We start from the raw sequence: 23,136 nt of genomic DNA on the forward strand, positions 1-23,136 counted from the left end.
GTATTTGGACTAGTTCCAGAGCTGTTACAAGCTGACATTTAAGAGAAGATAAAGTGAAAACATTTCCTCTAAGATCAGGAGCAAGACAAGGATGCCCACTCTCAATACTTTTATTCAACATACTTTTGGAAGTCCTAGCTATAGCAATCAGATGAGAAAAAGAAATAAAAGGAAGCCAAATTGGTAAGAAAGAAGCAAAACTCACTGTCTGCAGATGATGTGACTGTATATGGAAAATCCTAAAGACATCACCAGAAAATTCCTAGAGTTCATCAATGATTTTGCTAAAGTTGCAGGATACAAAATTAATATACAGAAATCTGTCGTATTTCTATACACTAAATTAAGGAAATAATCCTATTTACCACTGCATCAAAAAGAATAAAATACCTAGAAATAAACCTACTTAACAAGGTAAAAGACCTGTACTTGGAAAACTATAAGTCACTAATGAAAGAAATTAAAGATTACACAATCAGATGGAAAGGTATATCATGTTATTGGGCTGGAAGAATTAACACTGGTAAAATGACCATGTTACCCAAGGCAATCTACAGATTCAATGCAATCCCTATCAAAATGTCAAGGGATTTTTCACAGAACTAGAACAAAAAACTTTAAAATTTGTATGGAAACAGAAAAAAACACAAATAGCCAAAACAATCTTGAGAAAGAAGAAGAGAGCTGGAGGAATCACATTCCTTGACTTCAGACTATAATACGTAGCTACGGTAATCAAAACAATGTGGTACTGGTACAAAAATGAATATATAAATCAATGCAACAGAATAGAGAGCACAGAAATAAACCCACACACTTATGGTCAATTAATCTACAACACAGGCAGCAAGAACATACAATGGAGAAAAGACAGTCTCTTCAATAAGTGGTGCTGGGACAACTGGATAGTTACATAAAAAGAATAAAGGTTAGAACTTTCTCTAACACCATATACAAAAATAAACTCAAAATGGATTAAAGACCTAATTGTAGGACCAGATACAATAGAACTTTCTAGAGGAAAACATAGGCAGAACACTCTTTGACATGAATTGTAGCAACATCTTTTTGGATCTGTCTCCTAGAGTAATGACGATAAAGACAAAAATAAATGGGACACAAATAAACTTGAAAGCTTTTTCATGGCAAATGAAACCATAAACAAAATAAAGACAACTCTCTGAATGGGAGAAAATGTTTGGAAACAAAGTGACTGAAAAGGGTTTAATCTCCAACATATATAAACAGCTCATGAAGCTTAATTAAAAAAAAAATATATCAAAAAATAGGTGGAAGATCTAAATAGACATTTCTCCAAAGAAGACATACAAATGGCCAAGAGGCATATGAAAAGATGCTCAATGTCACTTATTATTACAGAAATGCAAATCAAAACTACAATGAGGTATCACCTCACACCGGTCCAAATAGCCATTATCAAAAAATCTACAAACAATAAATGCTGAAGAGGATGTGGAGAAAAGGGGACCCCCCCACCACTGTTGGTGGGAATGCAAATTGGTACAGCCACTATGGAGAACAGTATGGAAGTTCCTTAAAAAACTAAAAACAGAGCTCTCATATGATCCAGCAATCCCACTCCTGGGCATAAACCTGAAAAAAAAAACCCACAACTCAAAAAGAGGCATGCACCCCAATGAATACTGTATCGCTATTTACAACAGCCAGGACATGGAAGCAACCTAAATGTCCATCAATAGACAAATGCATAAAGAAGATGTGGTAAATATATACAGTGGAATATTACTCAGCCATAAAAAATGAAACAATGCCATTTGCATCAACATGAATGGACCTAAAGACTGTCATACTTAATGAAGTAAGTCAGACAGAGGACTAATACCATATGATATTGCTTATGTGTGGAATAGAAAAAAAAATAGTACAAATGAACTTATTTACAAGACAGAAACGTGTGCATGTGTGTTCAGTCCTTTGAGTTGTATCTGACTCTTTGAAATCCCATAGACCATAGCCCACCAGGCTCCTATGTCTATGGGATTTTCCTGGCAAAAATACTGAAGTGGGTTGCCATGCCCTCCTCCAGAGAACCTTCCCAACCCAAGAATTGAACCTGCGTCTCCTGCATTGCAAGCGGATTCTTTACTGCTGAGCCATCAGGGAAGCCCACAAAACAGAAACAGAGCCACAGATATAGAAAATAAACATATTGTTACTGGGGGAGGGGGAGGAGGATAAATTGAGAGATTGGAATTGACATATACACACTACTATAGGGAACTCTACTCAATACTCTGTAACGACCTATATGGTAAAAGAATTTAAAAAAGAGTAGATGTGTGTGTGTGTGTGTGTGCGCGTGCGCATATAAAACTGATTCACTTTGCTGTACACCTGAAAATAACACAACATTGAAAATCAACTATACTTCAATAAAAAGATTTTAATAACAAAAGAAAGACCAAATAGGTAAATATGTCTCAGAAATCATAATGATATAAAGAGAAATGCATTAAACTAAAACTAAAAAAATTAATTAACTTAAAAGCTTCTGCACAGCAAAGGAGACCATAAACAAAATAAAAAGACAACCTATGAATGGGGAGAAAATTTTTGCAGATGAGTCCAACAAGGGATTAATTCCCAAAATATAAAAAAGCTCATACAGCTTAATATCAAAAAAAACAAATGACCCAATTAAAAAATGGGCAGATGTGAACAGACATTTTTCCAAAGGGAACATGCAGACAGCCCACAGTCACATGAAATGTTGCTCAACATTGCTAATCACCAGGGAAATCAAAACCACAATGAAGTATAACCTCATACCTGTCAGAAATGTTATCATCAAAAAATCTACAAATAACAAATGTTGGTAAGGATGTGGAGGAAAGGGATCTCTTGTACACTGTTGGTGGAAATGTAAATTGGTGCAGCCACTGTCAAAAACAGTATGGAGGTTTCTCAAAAAACTAAAAAGTGGCATACACACACATATACATATAACAGAATACTACACAGGCATATAAAGAATGAATTTTTGCCACTTGAAACAATATGGATGGAATTGACTCAATAAGAGCAGCAGAAAGAAAAAAAAAAAAGATGAAAAAAGCAAAGATAGCCCAAGGTACCTATGGAATGACTTCAAGCAGAATAACATTCTTATTATAGGAGTACCAGAAGGAGAAAAGAGAGAAAGGAGCAGAAAACTTAACTTGAAGAAATAATGGTGAAAACTTCCTTAACCTGGGAAAAGAGACGGAACTGCAGATTCTGGAAGCCCAAAGAGTTTCCAAAAAGATCCACACAGAGACACATTGTAATTAAAACGTCAAAAGTTAAAAAGAGAATTTCAAAAACAGCAAGAGAAAAACAACTTGTTACATACAAAAGAAAGTGAAAATTTCGCTCAGTTCATCAACGCATCCTAAAGGAGATCAATCCTGGGTGTTCATTGGAAGGACTGATGTTGAAGCTGAAACTCCAATACTTTGGCCACCTCATGCAAAGAGTTGACTCATTGGAAAAGACCCTAATGCTGGGTAGGATTGGGGGCAGGAGGAGAAGGGGACGACAGAGGGTGAGATGGTTGGATGGCATCACTGACTCGATGGACATGGGTTTGGGTAAACTCCGGGAGTTGGTGATGGACAGGGAGGCCTGGCGTGCTGCAATTCATGGGGTCGCAAAGAGTCGGACACGACTGAGCGACTGAACTCAACTGAACAGTCTGATTCTTTGAAAGTTTCCCTCAGTCCTATCTGATTCTTTGCAACCCCATGGACTATACAGGCCAGAATACTGGAGTAGGTAGCCTATCCCTTCTCCATCAGATCTTCTTGAATCAGGAATCGAACTTTGGTCTCCTGCATTGCAGGCAGATTCTTTATCAATTGAGGTATCAGGGAAGCCAAAAATTTCAGCACATCAGAAATAATATCATTAAATGCATACTGTGTGCTGTTCTTAGTTGCTCAGTCATGTCTGACACTTTGCGACCCCATAGACTGTAGCCCACCAGGCTCCACTGTCTATGGGGATTCTTCAGGTAAGAATACTGAAGTGGGTTGCCATTCCCTCCTCCAGGGGATCTTCCTAACCCAAGTCTCCCACATTGCAGGCAGATTCTTTACTGTCTGAGCCACCAGGGAAGCCTTTGTTATATAGCAGGAATTCCTGTAAGACTATGAGCAGATTCTTCAGCAGAAACTTTGCAGGCCAGAAAGGAGTGGAATGATATATTCAAAGTGCTGAAAGGAAAAACATATCCAACCAAGAATACTCTATACAGCAAAATTATCATTTAGAACTGAAGGAGACGAGAGTTTTCCAGACAAGCAAACATCAAAGAACTTCATCACTAATAAACTGGCCTTATGAGAAATGTGAAAGGGGCTTCTTTAGTTGAAAAGAAAAGGCACTGAGTAGTAATAAGAAAACACATGAAAGTATAAATCTCATGGGCAAGATAATCATTTACAAAACTAGTATAAAAAGGTTAAAAGACAAAAGTAGTAAAAATAACTATAACTAGAATAATCAGTGAATGGATACACAAAGTAAAAAGATGTGAAATGTGATATCAAAAATGTAAAATGTAGTGGAGGATGTAAAAATGTAGCTTTAGAATGCATTCAAACTTAAGTTGCTATCAACTTAAATTAGACTGATATATGTATATAAACTGTTATATATGAGTCTCAGGGTAGCCTCAAACAAAAACCTATTGTAGATATACAAAAGATAACAAGAACCATCTATATGCTGCCTACAAGAGACTAACTTCAGATGTAAGGAGCCACAAAGTCTGAAAGTAGAGGCATGGAAAAAGCTCCATGCAAACAGGAACCAAAAGAAAGCTAAAGCAGCTATACATCAGACAAAATAGACTTTAAAACAAAAACTGTAATAAAAGACAAAAAGGGCATTATATAATGATAAAGGAGTCAATTGAACAAGAGGATATAACATTTGTAAATGTTTATGCATCCAACATAGAAGCACTTAAATATATAAAGCAAATATTAACAGACCTAAGGGGAGAAATTTACAGCAATACAATAATAGTAAGCAATTTTAATAACCCTATTTACATCAATGGATAGATCATGCAGACATAAAACCAATCAGGAAACATGGGTCTTAAATGACACATTAGAATGAATAACCTTTATATATATAGATAGGTAGTTAGATAGACATACAGATAAGATTATACGTTCAGAACATTCTACATATATTCACAACATTCTATCCAAAGTAGCATATTATATACATTCTTCTCAAGTGCACATGGAACACTCTTCAGGATAGATCAGATGTTAAGCCATAAAACAAGTCTCAATAAATTTAAGAAGGCTGAAATTATATAAAACATCTTTTCCAACCACAAGTATATAAAACCAGAAATCAGAAGAAGAAAATTGGGAAAAATCACAAAATGTGGAGATTAAACCACATCTTAATGAACAACCAATGGGTCAATGAAGATATCACAAGAAAAATAAAAAAATACCTTGAGACAAATGAAAATGGATATACAACTTGCAAAATCTCTGGGATGTAGCAAAAGTAGTTCTAAGAGGGAAGTTCATAGTAATATAGGTCTACCTCAAAATAAGAAAAATCTCAAACAAATAGCTTTACATCTAAAGGAATTAGAAAAAGAATGAAAGAAGTCCAAAGTTAGTAGAAGGAAGGAAATAACAAAGATCAGTGCAGAAATAAATGAGAGAGAGACCAACAGGACAATAGAAAAGATCCATGAAACTAAAAGCAGGCTATTTGAAAAAATAAACAAAACTGACAAACTCTTAGCTAGATTCACCAGAAAAAGAGGGCTCAAAAATAAAATCAGAAATGAAAGAGAAGTTACCTTTGATACCACAGAAATACAAAGAATCGTAAGAAACTACTATGATCAATTATATGCCAAAAAACTGGACAACCTGGAAAAAAAATGGATAAATTCCTAGAAACATGCAATCTTTCAAGAGTAAATCATGAAAAGTAGAAAATCTGAACAGACCAATTATTAGTAAGGAGGTTGAATCAGTAATTAAAAATATCTCAGCACATGAAAGTCTAGGACCTGATGGCTTCACTGGTGAATTCTATCAAACATTTAAAGAAGATTAATATCTATCCTTTTCAAACTCTTTCAGAAAGCTGAGAAGGAAGAAACACTTCCAAACTCATCCTATTAGGGCAGCATTACCCTGATACCAAAACTGACAAGGACAACACAAAAAGAGAAAATTACAGGTCAATGTCACTGATGAATATAGATGCAAAAATCTGCAACAAAACATTATCAAATTAAATTTAAAAATACAATAAAAATACAATAAAATCTCTAAATTTACAATAAATTTAAAAATACAAATACTTGATCATACACCATGATCAAGTGGAATTTACTCCAGGGGTGCAAGAATATTTCAGCATCCACAAATCAGTCAATGTGATACACCAAATTAACAAAATGAAGAATAATAATATGATCATCTCAACAGATACAGAAAAAACATTTAACAAAATTCAGCATCCATTTAAAATAATTCTCAACAAAGGGAGCAGAGGAAACATGCCTCAACATCATAAAGGGCATATATGACAAGCTCAGGCTTCCCAGGTGGCTCAGTACTAAAGAATCTCCCTGTCAATGTAGGAGATGTGGGTTCAATCTCTGGGTCAGGAAGATCCCCTGGATGAGGAAATGGCAACCCACTCCAATATTCTTGCCTCGAAAATCCCACAGTCAGAGGAGCCTGGCGGGCTACAGTCCACAGGGTTGCAAGGAGTTGGACGTGACCTAGACACTAAACAACAACCAACAACAATGACAAGCTCACAGCTAACATCATACTCAAAGGTGAAATGCTGAAAGCTTTCCTTCTAAGATCAGTAACAAGGCAAGGATGCCCACTTCCACCACTTTTACTCAATAGAGTACTGGAAGTCTAAGCCATAGCAATAAGCAAAAATAAACAAGGAAATACACACATCACATCTTCTTTATACATACAAACACCTACACACCCACCTACACATACAATGGAATATTACTCAGCCAGATCACATGTTAAGCCACAAATCAAGCCTCAATAAATTTAAGAAACCTGAAATTATATCACACATTTCCAACCATAATGGTATAAGACTAGAAATCAATTACAAGAAGCAAATTGGGAAAATCACAATGTAGTTTTAATCACAAAGATTAAACCACATTAGAAAGAACAAAATCTTTGCAAGGCAACATAATGCCTTGAGGACATTATGCTAAGTCAAAGAGTCAGACAGACAAATGCTGTATAATCTCACTTAAATCTGAAATCTAAAAAACAAAGTAAACAAACAAGACTCAGAAAGAAAAGAATGCTGGTTGACAGTGGGAAGGGGATCGGGAGGAGGTAGGTACAAACTTCCGGTTATAAAATAAATAAGGGGATGTAATGGGGATGTAACGCTGTAGCTATAACCAATAATACTGTAGTGCATAATTGAAAGTTGCCAAGGGAATAACTCTTAAAGCTTCTTATCACAGAAAAAAAATCTGTCACTTTGTATGATGACGGATGGTAACTAAGCTTGTTGTCATGATCATTTTGCAGTATATACTAACATTGAATCATTACATTGCATATCTGAAACAAATATAATGTTATACATCAATCATAGCTCAATTCAAAAGAAAGGAAAAGAAACAATCAAGGTACTTCACATTTGCCCCACACAGGGCAACCCACCTTAAGCTTTATTTGTCTCTGATAATTATTTTAGCTGTAATCAATATGACTAATTAGAACACATTTATACTCTATAAATCAAATGTTCTAGTCAGAATAGAAAAAGCCTATAATTTTAAAAGAATGTTATTATTCACCTAACTTCCAAACATGAAAATGTAGTCATTCATATTATACATAAAAGCTTTAAATATGTTCTTAAACTCTAAAAAGCACATTACTTTTTTGTCAAACTAAGGGCAAAACAAAAATAAACCCACTATATTTGTTCTCTAAGTATGAGTGAGAACCCTATATAAATAAATTTCTAGATTTAAAAGCCTTGCAATTATAACCCGTTATTATGCTCTAATTTGCAGCTGACTTACTCAGCTTTTACCTACAGTTTTAGCCTCAGCTATTCCAAGTTAGGGCTTCCCTGGTGGCTCAGATGGTAAAGAATCTGTCCTCAATGCAGGAGACCCGGGTTCAATTCCTGAATCAGGAAGATCCCCTGCAGGAGGAAATGGCAACCCACTCCAGTATTCTTGCCTGGGAAATCCCATGGCAGAGGAGCCTGGAGGGCTACAGTCAGTTCATGGGGTCACAAAGAGTTGGATACAACTGAGCAACTAACACTTTTAACTTTCACATATCAAGTTAACTGAGGTATTATGACACCACTAGAAGTGCAATTCTTCCTCAGATTAATGAAACTGTCAGAGAAAACAAAATCTTTGAAAAAACCAAACAAAGTAGAAAGCAAAACAAAAGCACCATATTCTACCAAATCTCTATTATAAGTTTTAACAGGAATAGCCAAATGACAATATATTTAAACTTACAGATTGGTCAGGTCCATCTCCTCCCAGTACTCTGAAGCCAAACCCTGATTCCTGTTTCCGAAGAAAAACATCCAAATCTTTGGTGTTTGGTGCTAAGGAAAACCAGAAAATAATAAATACAAACATACACAATATACACTTTATTTTAAAAATTTTAACACTATAGAAAAACTCAATCATAAGTCTTTGTTTTGTGCTTTATCTCAAACTGAATCAAGATTGCTTAGGAATATTTATTCCCATTTCCACACACTCAGTATTATACTGCCATTAATTCTTAATGCTTTCAAACCAATGTTTCATCTTCCGAAATATGGTCTGGGACTATCAAGATAAACTGTGACTGGTTAAATAAGTATGAAATCAATTATATATATTTCTACTTGTTGTGCATCTTTTCCAAGGTAGTGAAGTGAAGTCGCTCAGGCGTGTCTGACTCTTTGCGACCCCATGGACTGTAGCCCACCAGGCTCCTCCATCCATGGGATTTTCCTGGCGAGAGTACTGGAGTGGGTTGCCATTTACTTCTCCAGGGGATCTTCTTAACCCAGGGATCGCGCCCGGGGCTCCCACATTGTAGGCAGACACTTTACCATCTGAGCTACCAGGGAAGATGCTTAGATCTATTTCTAAAAATAAATACATTTCAAAAGTTAAACCACTTAAATCTACAATTGTGCTTCAGAAAAAAACTATCATTAGTTGGTAAATTAGCATGAAGATGAGTTTCTGCCTTATGCACACTGTCTTATCATCATCTGTCCACTGGACTCCTTTAAGGAGTCTACTCTACTCTCTGGGTTCCTCCTCAGATTACATACCCTTCTGATTCATCATCCTTTGTATTCCTGCCAAGAAAATCTTTCTAAAACACAAGCCCAATAACTTCATCCCTATAGTTAAGGCTATTCTGTGGCTCTTTATCATGAATATCATTGTCTCCAGCTTCCTCAGACTGGCATAATCTGCTCTCCACCAGCTGCTCCTGCCCTCCCCTCTGGTATCCACTGCCGACCACACCCAGCTAAACTGAAACTAATTGCACAATTAAGGCCACGCAGTGTGCAAATGCTATTCCTTCTTTACCTTTTATCTGTCTCATAAGCAACTACCTCTTTGTCTTAGCTTAACTTCCTATATGAAGCAGTATATGATACTCCCTACTACCCACAGCAGTAAAACCGATCATTTTCTACTTTGGACCCCAATTCATCCAGCCTATCCTTCTATTACTGTACCTGTTAGGGGCTTATTTGTATATGTATTTGACTATTTCTTTGTCTTTTCCATTTAGGTTTAACCATCTCTTTGGATGCAGGGTCTATGGAACCTATTACCTCTGTACTCCCATTACCTATGATGTTGGGTAGACAGAGGCACATTTCAAAAACAGAGTTCAAAACATGGTTTTGAAGAAAACAAATGAATGAATGTTGAGTATAAATGGAAGAAGCCCAGAGCTACATTAAAATGGGAATGAATAACTTCAACATGTTGGTTTCTAGAGATGGAAAAATCAAGTTTTTAAGAAAATTCAAATTAATGTTGTTGCATGCTTTCCTGAAATATTCCACAGCTACTTACGTTTATCTTCATATAATGTCTTAGATTTCAGGTAGACCTCAGAAGGATCCAGTTTTGGGGATCCTGACCTGATAATGCTGGGTGGAAAAGGCATAGGCTGGGGAACAGGCTCATTTATGGCCTCCAAACTTTCTGAAGTTTCCTTTTTATCTGTTTTCTGAAATGGAAAAGGGCCTTACTTAGTATCTCAAAAAGCCAGATGGTTGATTAGTGCAAAAAACTGTTGTCTGAACCAGTATGTCAACTGATTACAGTTGCATAAGCAGCAGGGTCAAAGCCACAGCATATTTGCAGTCTTAGAGGAGTTCACTTTCACAGTCATGTGTATTTGATTAAAACATATTTCACTTAAATTAGAACACGTTTATAATGATGTCAATCAAAGGCCTTAAGTAGTCCTATGTTAAGGAATTTTGTCCTTTTCTCCACCACCAAGATACAAACTGACTCTGAGAAGACATACAAGACACCACTTCTAAGCAAAGCAGGAGGAAGACTCAGAGAGTACCTCCATTTAACTCTTGATAACCTCACCTCCCCACTCACTGAATTAATTTCCAGTAAAGATGTTTAAGGAATATTTTTTCTAAGAAAATGAAATACGAAGTGTTAACTCTAATTTAGGTTGTAATGATGACACTGTGAAAACCTGCATGGTCAATTCAAATATATCATGAAAATGCTCCATGCCTAGGAATCAGATAAGGGGTATATTCATGTGTTCCCATTCAGACAGAACTTGCCCAGAAGACTAGCTCAACAAAATGACTTCTTTAATAAAATTCAAAAATGAAATCCAATAAATAGCTTCAGAAAATAAATATTATGGTTTAGAGAGCAGCTTGTTATCCTGAATTACGGTTAGGAGAGGGAGATTATAGACATTTGTGATAAAATAATTAAAGTGACTATGATGTAGGAGCATCAGCTTGTCAGGGAGGGCTGAGGGGACAGTGGCTATAAAGTGTTGTGCCAGAAGGGACCCTTCACTGACCAGGACCCAGTCAGATGCCTAGGAGATAAGAGGAGCCTTTTCCTCTTTCTCCCCCTTACCCTAGGATTCTGTCAGAAGCAGTGAGAGGTCATCAGAAACTTTCGTCAATTATAAAGCATTAGGGTCCCCGTGGCTGCACTGGCATCCATTATGAAACACAGGGTAGCATAGGAGTTAAAAACAATTACTAGAGGGACCAGAGGAATGAAGAAAAATGTAGCTTAATTTTAACTGAACAGGTAAAAAGAATTTCTGTTCACATTGGACCTAAGTGGTACAGTCTATAAAAATGCTGAGTGTTTCTTTCCTTCTGACCCATAAAATGGCAAATTTGCAGAGGATAGTTTTCAGCGGGCTATAAAGAACTAATCTATTTTGTATCTGATGATCTTTTGTTTAGCAGCCTATGGTTTATGGTTATGGAAGACCACCTTTTAATTATAAGATGATACACTCCAAATCAAGCACACTAGAGCTAATTAGGATTATATACCTAATTGTCTTTATATCCATATAATTGTAAACTTAAATATTTAAGTAGCTACACGTGTACCTAGCACAGTTTCTTTCATACCATTATCTGGTACGTCCTTTGTTTAGGTCTTAGTCTTTACACAGGTCCTAAAATAAGCTAGTCAGTTATTCAGAAGAACACCACAAAAAAACTGTTCCAAGTCTGACAGCCTCTTGGTCTGATAACAAGCAAACTGAGCAGAAGGGCCACAACTGCTCTAGCCCTAAACGTCAGAAGGTTAGCTAAATGTGGGTAATGACGGTCCCCTTGTACTTGTGGGAAACCACTACATCTCCTCATTGTAGCAAGACATCTGCCCAAGCGTCTAGCTACTCCTTACTCTTGCTCCTCTGAAACACAAAGAAAGCCAAAGAACCCATCAGTAGGCACCTCAGTGGGTCCACGTTATACTATGTAGAAGATCAGACTACTGCAAGTCTCTAACATTTCTCCAATGGAAATACTTAACCAGCAGAGCACACTTCTATAGACAGCTTCCCTGAGTTTCTGTTCCAAGCCCGGGGCAGTCTGTTTTCTGACTCCTCCCGGTCTGTAAACACCCACCCCATGAGCAGCCCTCATGGAGGGAAACGCGGCATCTCTCTCTCTGTGTTGGAAAGAAGAATTTGAGGACAACTGCATACTCACCAATTTGGCAGTTTTAGTTGGTGAAGGAGGACCTTAAAAAAAATGAGCCACATTTTAAAAACAGAGGAAGGATTCCCAGACTACAAATACTGCTAATGTTTATGATAAAACTAGCTTCGAATTTTAGTAGGCTAGTAAATTATGTCCAACATGTTCTATGTGCCAGGCATTATACACATAATTTATTTTTTATGACAATCCTAAGGCATACATGTTACTGCTATTTTATAGATAAAGTAAAGCAAGACTCAAATAGATTAACATTACTTTCCTGCACTGTGGAATCAACCAGCAACTAGGCAGGAAACTGACATCCAATCTGTTTGACACAGAACCTTAGACGCTTACGTCTGTTGGAACTCTGGATAACTCTCCAGCCCCCACAAAGAGATCTGCACTTACTCTGAGCACATTATCACCCAGAGAAGAAACAAAAACAGTTCAAAGAAATGAGAATCGAAGTTAAGTTGCTCATTTGCCTCAAAAAAGAAAACTAACAGCCAGTGAGATACATGTGAAGGGCTAAATTTTATTCTTTAAAATACTAGTCATTCATTGGTATGGATTTAAGAAAGCCCGTTAAAATATAACTTTTTGATTAGTCCTTGGAACTGCATTTATGTCTGGGAGCAGTTCAAGTCACTTGATGACCTTGGAGAATAAAATTATATTTCTCTCACATGAGCACTTTGGAGTTTAATTAACATTTACTGACAGATATTAAAGCTTAAGATAAAAGCTTTACGAGCACAAGCTATCATGACTGCTTTTACAGAACAGATTAACACACCATCCAACATTCTTACTTATTCACAGAGATGCTAGCTCTTTCAAAACATCCTTGGTACATTACAGAGGTCCAGATGAAGTACCACTGCTTGAAAGAGTCCATTTCTATTATTGCCATCAACAGAGAAAATGAAATTAAGAGGATATATTTCATCTGAAGTAGCACAATGCTATGACTCTGTCTAATCATTAAAGTCATAAATCAGATTTCAAAAAGAACACAGAGGGAGAGAAATCCATAATGGACACAAATGAAACCACAATAACTGAAAAAAAAAAAAACAAAAAACTGCTACAAAAGATACTGCTTATGGAAGCAGTCAGACAGAAGTTAAGGAAAATGCACACTGATTACCAGTTAAGTGTTCTGGGAAAGAGATATTCTGACCTGGAAGGAAGGACAATTCACAGATATAAATGCATGAGCAATGATGACTTTTCCTTGTGCTTTTACTCACCTCCTCTTAAGATAAGTAATGGTACATCTGCACCTACTGGAAACTGCTTTAGCACCTCTACCACTTGGAGATGTGTTAAATTCTGCACATTTTGATGGTAAATCTCCTTAATTATATCCCCCTTCTGTAGGCCTTGACACCACTGACTATCCAATATCATTTTCACTTTCTGTCCAGTTGGGCTGTCAGCAATTGCAAACCCAAAGCCTTTAGGGCCCTTGATCAGAGGGATAGTCACTAGTTCTGGCTGGGAGCTGCCTGATGATGCCATAGATGCTCTCTGTTCACTCAGATCTGATGCTCCATTAAAACGATCACTGATCAAGCTGTGTCCCGATTTTCCATTCTGGTCCAGCACCATTGCTCCTGACTTAAAATCCTGAGTGTTCATGCAAGTCTCTCCCTTAGTTAATGACTGTCCATTGATGACAGGAGTAGCAGCAACAATGTCCACAACAGGATCTTCATTGTCATCGGGAAGCGGATACCCACGACATAGAGTGAGGTTTACATACTGATTGACAGGTACCAATTGAAACATCTGGACAACATCTGCATGGGTGTGACCAAGGACACAGTTGCCATTGATATCTACAATAACATCACCTGGTAAAACATAAATCACATTAAAAATGTTAAAGCCATCAAATAAATTGATCTTTTGTTGGGGGAGATAAAAATAACTTAAATTTAGCATCTAAATTTGAATTCTGGAAACCTCTTACTGTTCATTGATTACTGAAAAAATAGATTTTGAACACAGACAAGTCATTCTCCCTTCGGTGACTCCTCCCTAAAAAGAATATATAAAAGTGTGTGTGTGTGTGTGTGTGTGTGTGTGTGTGTGTGTGTGTGTGTGAGACTCTTTGCGATCCCATGGACTGCCTGTCAGGCTTCTCTGTCCATGGAATTCTCCAGGCAAGAATACTGGAATGGGTTGCCATTTCCTACTCCAGGGGGTCTTTCCAACCCAGTGACTGAACCCATGTCTCCTGCATTGGCAGGTGGATTCTTTACCACTTGAGCCACCTGGGAAGCCATATAAATGTATGCTTAGTGGCAAACAGTTACAACCTCAAGCTCAAGTGAATCTTAAAAAAAAAAATTCATATTATCCTTGTTAGTACATCCTTTGAGTGACACCTAAATGGGCACACAAAGCTAGGTACATTGTAGTAGGTGTTCAGTACATAGAAAAGGGGTTCACAACTCCACGGGCTACTTATACAAACAGATAAAACAGACATTCTTTAAATACATCTTATTTCATGATTTTTAAGTAGCCATTGATTACAATGTACTTAAAACTTCATTCTAGTTTGAACAATGTAAGGTTAAAGATTAGAATAATAACTTATGAATGTATTTTCTTTTCACATCTCTCTTTTTTGGAGAGACTTTCAATTTAGTGTAATTTAGTTATCAAAAGGAGAAATAAGCAACAAAAAAATTCAATACAAGTAAAGAATATATTATTTAAGATGTTGAAAATTCAGCTGAATTAATCCTTATAAAAGCTGGTTTTACTTTCTTGATTTTACATCATTATGACCACTTTGGTTGTAGGATCTTTGCCACTTGACATTTATCAGTCGTGTGTTTTTTTAAATGCAGTTTTGATTTTTAAAATTTGTCCTCTGATGTCTTATCCATCTGCTGCTTTTATTTGAATATGATTATTTAAAAGGTTATTGCCAAATAAAGGTGCTTCAGTTTGTTCTGATTGCATGTAGGGTTTAAAAAATCAACATGAACGCTATTTAAAAACACATGTTAGTCTGTGGAAATTCATTTCAAAATTCAAGAAGATAAAGAAATTAAACTAATTAGAAACAAAGCTTTGACTTTTCCTCCCCTAGTCAAAGTTCTCTGAATTTTTATGGAAGTATCATATTGCTTTACAAATTAATAACACCTTTAGACAAATCTAAATCTACATCATAAAATCCTGACAGCATATACAATAGTTTTGAGATGTGTTTCATGGACAAAAATATTTAAAAAGTCAAAATTGAGGACTTAGGACAAAACCTTAATTTTAATATCCAGAGTTTGTTGATTTTATAAAGTAATAAATTAGAAAAATAATTTTCTTTATAAATATAACTTTTAATTATTTTAAGTTTTCTAGTTTAAATTTCTATCACCTAATTCGGGAAGTGTAATATGAGAGATCCCATATTCTAATTGAAAATAAGTTGATACCTGCTATCAAAAGTAATATGACAACTGAATCATCCAAATGGAGAATGTATTTACACATAGTATGTGAAATAACAGAGGATTAGAATAGCCTATCAAATAGTGTAAGAAGCAACCTCAGTGGATTATTAAAATCTTTCTGGAAGAAAAGTATTTAAACCTTCCTCATAATCAGTAACTAGTTTTAAACTTCCTCTAACCCATAGCCATAAACAGTCACTCATAAAAATATGTAACAATCACCAAGTAAAGATGTTGAGAAAACTCCATAAAAGACAAATTTATACAGCTCTCTAAAAATAATAACATTATTGTCTATAATTCTTTTTTTCCCATTTTTTCTTTTCCTTTATTTTTGTATTCTTTTTTCTTTTTTTAGCTTTATTGTCTATACATAGTGGCTTAACTTTACTAATAGCCACTAAGAAAGCAAAAAACAAAGAAATAGGGTCCAACCTGGTGAAAAAATGTGGGATATACCAATTTGTTCAGTATCACTGTAAATATCACAATGAATCACTTTTCAAAAAAGATTACAGGTAAATGTTAAATAACTCCAAAAGTACCCTACGTAATCAGAGAAAATCAAACAATCAAATAATTTTCTGAGATGATTAATAAATCCTTAGTTTAGTATAGCCAAAGGGTTATCTCAAACTATACAAACTATTCAAAATATTAATAAATGACCCTCCCTCAAAACTACCATGTACTTAATTTAGAAGATAAACTATTTTAATACAGGAATCTACCTCTTGGTTGTATAATTTCTTTCTCTCTCTCTACACACACACACACACACACATACACACACAAGATACATATATGATATGTACTTATATAGCTATTATATATTTGGTATATATGTTACATATATATATATAAAACATTTTCACTATAATTTTTGTTATAGGATCACAACTCTTTAAGTACTTTTCTTTTTTTAAAAAATTTCTTGCCATGCCATGTGACACGTGTGGGATCTTAGTTCCCCAACCAGCGATGGAACACGTGCCCCCTGCAGTGGAAGCAGAGTCTTAAACACTGGCCCGCCAGGGAAGACCCCCTTTAAGTATTTCTGAAAAACCTGTTACCTGGTGCAATTTTCCCATCCTGAGCTGCAGGACCCTCTTTCAGCACATTTTTCACTTGTAGGAATTCATCAGGCCTATCCCCACCAATAATGGTAAAACCAAATCCCATTGTGCTTTTTTTCAACGATGCTCGAACAAGGATGCCTTTAAGCTGGGATGGATCTCGAGTGAAGTGCGATTTTTCCGTATCTGCACAAAAATGAGAAACAAGAATAATTACAATGAATATACTCCTCAAAGCTAATTTCCAAAATAGTCTATATAATTTAAATACAACAGACCACAACAGAAAGAAAATAAGAGAGAATCCAATGTTATAGAACAGTTGGAATTTAAATTCATATATTAAATCACTGAAAAAAACCTTAGCTAATGAATCATTTCTCTTTTATAGGACTCTTCTATGTCATTTGAAAGGTATAAAAACATCTATTTCACCTTCTCATTGCCTTGTCTGTACTTTTTCTAATTGCAAAGAGTCCTTTAGATAGAAGTCATCGCAAAGAGTCCTTTAGATAGAAGTCAGAATGACACACCTGAAGGATAACTGTTATTATTAAAATCCTGAAAGCCTTGGGCACTCATTGGGATGTATATTTCATTTGAATAAGCAGCTACCAGAGCTCTATGTAGAAAACACTATACTAGGAAGATGAAGGCAACTGTCACAAACTTATAAGAGAGAATACATTGAGAACTTTTTATAACCCATGACTCAGGCTTTCTGCAGCCTTTAACTTATATCTGATGAGCGGAGTGAACCCCTGCACTACTAGTAAATAGCTTCATGCTTCTTTCCCTTTTACCTGTGTTTAGTGGAAACGTTAGGAAGACAAAAAGCACAGTTCCACTGAAAAGCCTATTTTTAGAGGTTTCCTCAGATGATCCTAGCACTAAACGTGATCCATATTTGCAAGTAATACCTGTCTTCTCTTTCCCAGAAAGTTTGCTCCACCTGGATGCCATTAGGGCACTTATGAAAACTGTGGGGATCAAACTGTACAGATTCATAACTTAAAAAGCACTGTTTAAGTTAGCTTTTCAAAATATGGTTTAAATTTTTCTGACAAATGTCTTTTTTAACAGCTTTATTGAGACATAATCCACATATGACAGAATTATACAACTCAACGACGTGGTAACCATCACCACAATCTAACTTTAGCACAGTTTCTCTCTCCCCAAACACACACCAAAGAAATCTTGGTGCTCATTAGCAGTCACTTTTCATTTCTCTCCAACCTGCCCTCACATCCTAACCTCAATCATTGAGCCACTTTCTGTCTATAGACATGCCCAATCTGGACATTTAATATAAACGGAATTATATAATAAGTGGTCTTTTGAATGGTTTATTTCACTTAGCATAATTTTTTGAGGTTCATCTGTGTTGCAGCATGTACTTTATTCCTTTTTTGTTACCAAATAATATTCCACTATACAGATAAACCACATTTTATTTATTCACTGATTTGTTGGGTTATTTATACTTTTTGGATATTATGAGTAATGTTGCTGTGAACACTCATGTACAAGATTTTGTGTAGGCAAATATGTTCATTCCTTTTAGGTACATATTGGGAATGGAAATGCAGCAGTTACCATGAACATATTAATATTATAACTATTTAATGTTCTGAAGGATTGCCAAACTTTTCCAAAGTGGCTGCACCATTTTACATTGTACCATCAATGTATGAGGGTTCTGACTGCTTCACATTCTTGCCAGCACTTGTCACTGTCTGCTTTTTTTTGGTTACAGCCATCCTAGTAGGCATAGAGTGGTCTCTCACTGTGGTTTTGATGCTCATTTCCCTAATGACTCAAATTCACAAGGCTGACTTGTTTCATATTGAGACCCCGCTAATATCAAGCCCACAGTTATCTTTGTGTATCTGCTGCTGCCCCTCTTAGCATGCGTTAAAGCTTACTGGGTTTTAGAAAAGAGCAGTCCTCGGGGCTGCTCTGTATGGTTGCATGGTTTGTGCAGTATGCACACGGCTACTGCAAGCAGTAGGGCTGTCCTGGAAATACTGACAAAGGCAGGTTTGGGGTAGGAGTAGGTCTACTTTGTTATGTTCTTCCCAGATTTACTGGTCTCGTATAAATACAAGCACTTGACATTAAGAAAAAAAAGTATCAGCTATTTCGGGCTTCTTCTCATGGCTACCTATCCTTGCAACGTCATCTTTTGTTTCTACTATGCTCTGGTCATTCGTATCTGTTCTCTGACCCCTGGACCACCATTTCATGCTGCTATGATTTTATATATCCTATTCCTTCTACTCAGTATGCCTTCTTGCTCCTCTAAAATTTTTATCTGCCTGATTTAGCTTTTACTGACACTTGAAGACCCAGTTCAAGTATGTCCTCTGTTTGAAAGTCCCCCTGCCCCTTGACTTCCTCCTTTAAAGGAAAAGTGAGCACTCCCTTTTTTACACCACCACTGAACCTTGTACATCTCTATTAATGACAATGAAAACTATCATTTTTTGGCCATGTGCCAGACATGTATTTGTAAGCACTTTACATGTATTAACTTGCATACTCAGAACCACCTTAAGAGGTAGGTACTACTACTATTCATTTTTGTATTAATAGATGAGAAAACAAACATTTAAAAAATTCATCCAAGGTTACACAGCTGGGATTCAAACTTGCTCCGTCTCCCTGTACATTTGACTACTAACACAGGATGGCACCTATTAGCATATATTATAACCACTAGTTTCCTGTTCTAGACTGCAAACTTTGAGGGTAAGACCTGCCTTACTCTTGATCATTTTTTAATACCAGGTACGAAGGAAAGCACTGGGCATATAGAAGGTGCTCAAAAATATTTATTAATCTAAAAATATTTGCTAAATCAAATGTAAAACTTAAGGGAATGGACTATGTGTTTGAAGAGGGGTTATAAGAAAAAACTGTTTCATCAGCAACTGAGTGAAGAATCTACTAGATTATCATGATATGGATCTTATTAATGACAGAGAAGGGGGAGGCAATGAGGAGGGATGAGTAGGATGGAAGAAATTCCTGGACATCTTTTACAAAATTCACATGGCTAGGCTCATCAAAATCTCAGGACCTATACATTTTAAAAATGTTCCTCAAATGATTCTGATATTAGTAATACTCTACTATCCCAGTTGAGAATCAATGATGTAGGCAAACAATATAGTGGATTAGCTTAGTATTTGTTCATATCAGTTAATAAAGAATCCTGAATGGTCACTGATGTTAAATCTAAGCAATTAACTTGGGAGAAGCTCATAATGAATCAAAGATCTAATACTGATTTGGCCTTAAACACTAGAAAACAATCCAATCTACAAATTAAAACCTTGCATCCATAACAAAGCTATTCAATCCCTTCTCCTAACAATTTAACACTTTCTATATAAGCAGCAAGAGAAAAAAAAAATCTCAACATTCTCAAAATGGCCAGATGTTTTATTGATTATTCATATCTCTACAGTGACAAAAATTAGACAGTCTCTGTTGACTTTCAAAGCCCCAACAATACAAACTTCAAACTCACTTTTATTATTTCAGCATATAAATGTCACAAGTTATTCTTAGAAGATAGAGGTAAAAGTTCTACCTGGTTTTGAAGACCCAGTATCAGCCTGTCCTAACTGCTTTTTCCTTTTGGCTTCCTCCACTGGATTTTCAAACTGGGTTTTCTGGTTAAGGTGACTGTAAAATGTAGACAAATATGCATTTCAGTTTAATATGAAAGAGTTACATATTTTAAAATAGACTCTCGTATCATTCCATCATCACACGTTAAGGGACAAACACGTATCCTTACACTATGGAACCCAGAGATGCTGACAAGTCATGGAGGAAGAGCTTTTCAGCAGCTAAAGGACCGACAGAAGATGCCTAGAAGTCAAAGTTGCTGAAATATTTCATACAGCTTCTCTATAATCGTTTCTAATATTGCTAACAACAGTTTTCAAACTAAAATGAAGCCCTCATATATGATATAGCTAGAACTACTGGCAATTAATCAGTTAAGTTTTTTTTAAAGGCAGTTAATGATAGGAGGGTTTTAAGTTTCTCTGAAGTGAAGCAGCTGTGAAGACACTTTTGAAGAAATCTGAGTACAGACGTTTTCTAGAATTTTACTATTATTTTTCCAACTGACTCACCCACATCGATTTACATCAAAAAAGCAAAGTGACTTGCTTTTATCAAACTGTTATCACAGACCAACTCTTTAACAGTTAAATTTCTTCAAAATTATATAATAACTAATTACATAATTATCAGTTCAATTCTTTTTGACAATTTAGGAACAATCATAACTAACTCTTTGAAAGCATACAAGTCTGTGGTGGAAATCAGAAAAGTATGGGGAGACGAGAGGCAGGCCATTAGATGACAGTCTTCAATACACTAGAGTATGTTTTACAGAAGGAACTGAGCATTGGTTATTCTGGCAAGCCAGTTAACCATAAGTTGATTAGGAATGCAACTACTATATGAAAGATGTTTAAGACTGCAAATGGGTCTAGTACAGAAACAAGGGGGAATTATATTCTAGTACTTCTACACTACAAATACATTTCAGCCAATTGAAATTCATTTTCCAGCAGAATCCATTTTAACAAGAAGTGACATTACTAAATATCAACAATTAAACATTAAATCATGAGAATTTCAGATTATGGTGGTCTTTAGATAAGCTGAACATTACAAAATCTATACGTAAATAGTCACACAACTTGGATATTTTCTTTGCCGCTTGTGACCATTAATGGGGATGGAGGAGGGGTCGACAGGGAGAAAAAAAACCCTTACAGCAAGGTATGCTAGCTTCCGAGTGTGTTTCTTTATGCCTTTTAGGCTTCTAGTGCATTATCAACCCTGTAACAGATGTAGGTATTCAGTTTCAGAGCTCTAAATACAGCAAGTTCTACGTGACATTCTTTCGGTTCTGATTTCACTAAAACTCAAGTATGCTTCTGCTTCTTACTATGAGAAAGGACCTTATCAACTGAGTTAACTGTTTAACCTTCCATGAAAATGAAAATCTTCGGTGTTAAGTTAGGTACCATTTTTAAAGTTATTTATTACATACTGATAATTTACATATTCTTGAAAAAACAAAACTAGAAACTGACACTTCGAAAAGAATAAACCTGTTTAGAAAGAACCTTGGCTTACTTGAACGTCATCAGTTAGAATGACTCACTTTGCCGCCCAGGCATTAATACATAAAAAGGAGTAATTTATATTTATACCCTTTGTAATGTGTGGGAGAAGAGAGTAGAAGAATGCAAATGAGTAATCCCTTTCCTGAAAAGTCTTTGACAAAAGAGTGTAAGATTTTAGAGAAAAGAGTAATTGCATCTGTCACCTTAGACTACCTAGATTAAAATGCCAACCAAAAAACAAAACAGTAAAAACACTCTTCTTTTCCTTTAGTTACTTATACCCATAGTATTATTCACATGTAACAAATTTTATTTTCTGTAAAACTAGCTATGGGAAGAGAAGGGAACATAATAGATTATCAGAAAAAGTAAACAAGAGTAACAAACAAGCCTGATTAAATAGATAATATATAATTTGAAATTTCATCTCTATTAAAATTTTGTGTAAATATACGAATTTTAAGAATTCATCTCAACAAACAAAATCATTATCCTTCATGAAAAGTTAAGATATGAAAAGCAGATGTATATTTTGACTGTGTCACCTAACTGTACAAAGGCAATTAAAGAATACATTAAGACAACATTTCTAAAGATGTAAGCATTCTTATGGAAGGCCTGCCATTAAATTTTGGGAACAATTTTATTTCCAAAAATAAATTGATCCATTTCAGAATCTCATCTTCTAAAATAAATACTTACCCCAAAAACCTGCCATTGCAGTTGGTGTTACTACTATAAGGCTCTTGCCAAGAGCAATCATTGCGCCATCTGGTTTGACAAACTAAGAGAGCCAGAGAGTAGCCATTCAAGTAACAGCTTTTTATCTCCATCAGTAAACTCACTGCAGATTACTATAGTTGAGATTCAAAGCCTAACTAATCTGGGAATCAAGCCACACTTCAGAACTCAGCTGATTCCATACTAATGTGCATCTTGAGAACAGCCTGCTTTTTCTTAATCTAATAAATTACCCTCTAGTAAAATGAGCTCGTCTGGGAACTATCATACAAAATCACATAGCTGCCACTGCTGTTGCTTCTAATCAGGCTGTTTCACATGCCTCCATGACAGCTGGGAACAGGTCACTTCAGGACTGCCCTAAAGTTGCTTCAATATTAGTACATC

At 35.8% G+C, this 23,136-nt stretch overlaps 1 protein-coding gene across 7 annotated transcripts in view; it reads right to left on the reverse strand.

Annotated features, from left to right (window-relative positions):
* Positions 1 to 23,136, reverse strand: part of MAGI3 (membrane associated guanylate kinase, WW and PDZ domain containing 3) — a 435,962-nt gene that overhangs the window by 34,403 nt on the left and 378,423 nt on the right. For all 7 annotated transcript variants that reach the window (XM_081493374.1, XM_081493372.1, XM_081493371.1 and 4 more), the window contains 6 exons: positions 20,448 to 20,542; positions 16,844 to 17,032; positions 13,548 to 14,153; positions 12,301 to 12,332; positions 10,145 to 10,301; positions 8,561 to 8,652 (listed from right to left, as the gene is read on the reverse strand). In XM_081493374.1, the coding sequence (XP_081349500.1) occupies positions 8,561 to 8,652; positions 10,145 to 10,301; positions 12,301 to 12,332; positions 13,548 to 14,153; positions 16,844 to 17,032; positions 20,448 to 20,542 (1,171 nt within the window). The remainder of the gene's footprint in view (positions 1 to 8,560; positions 8,653 to 10,144; positions 10,302 to 12,300; positions 12,333 to 13,547; positions 14,154 to 16,843; positions 17,033 to 20,447; positions 20,543 to 23,136) is intronic.

This window comes from Giraffa tippelskirchi, chromosome 5 (assembly GCF_054371585.1).
Source record: "Giraffa tippelskirchi isolate mGirTip1 chromosome 5, T2T-mGirTip1v1.2.pri, whole genome shotgun sequence".
Lineage (NCBI taxonomy): Eukaryota > Metazoa > Chordata > Mammalia > Artiodactyla > Giraffidae > Giraffa > Giraffa tippelskirchi.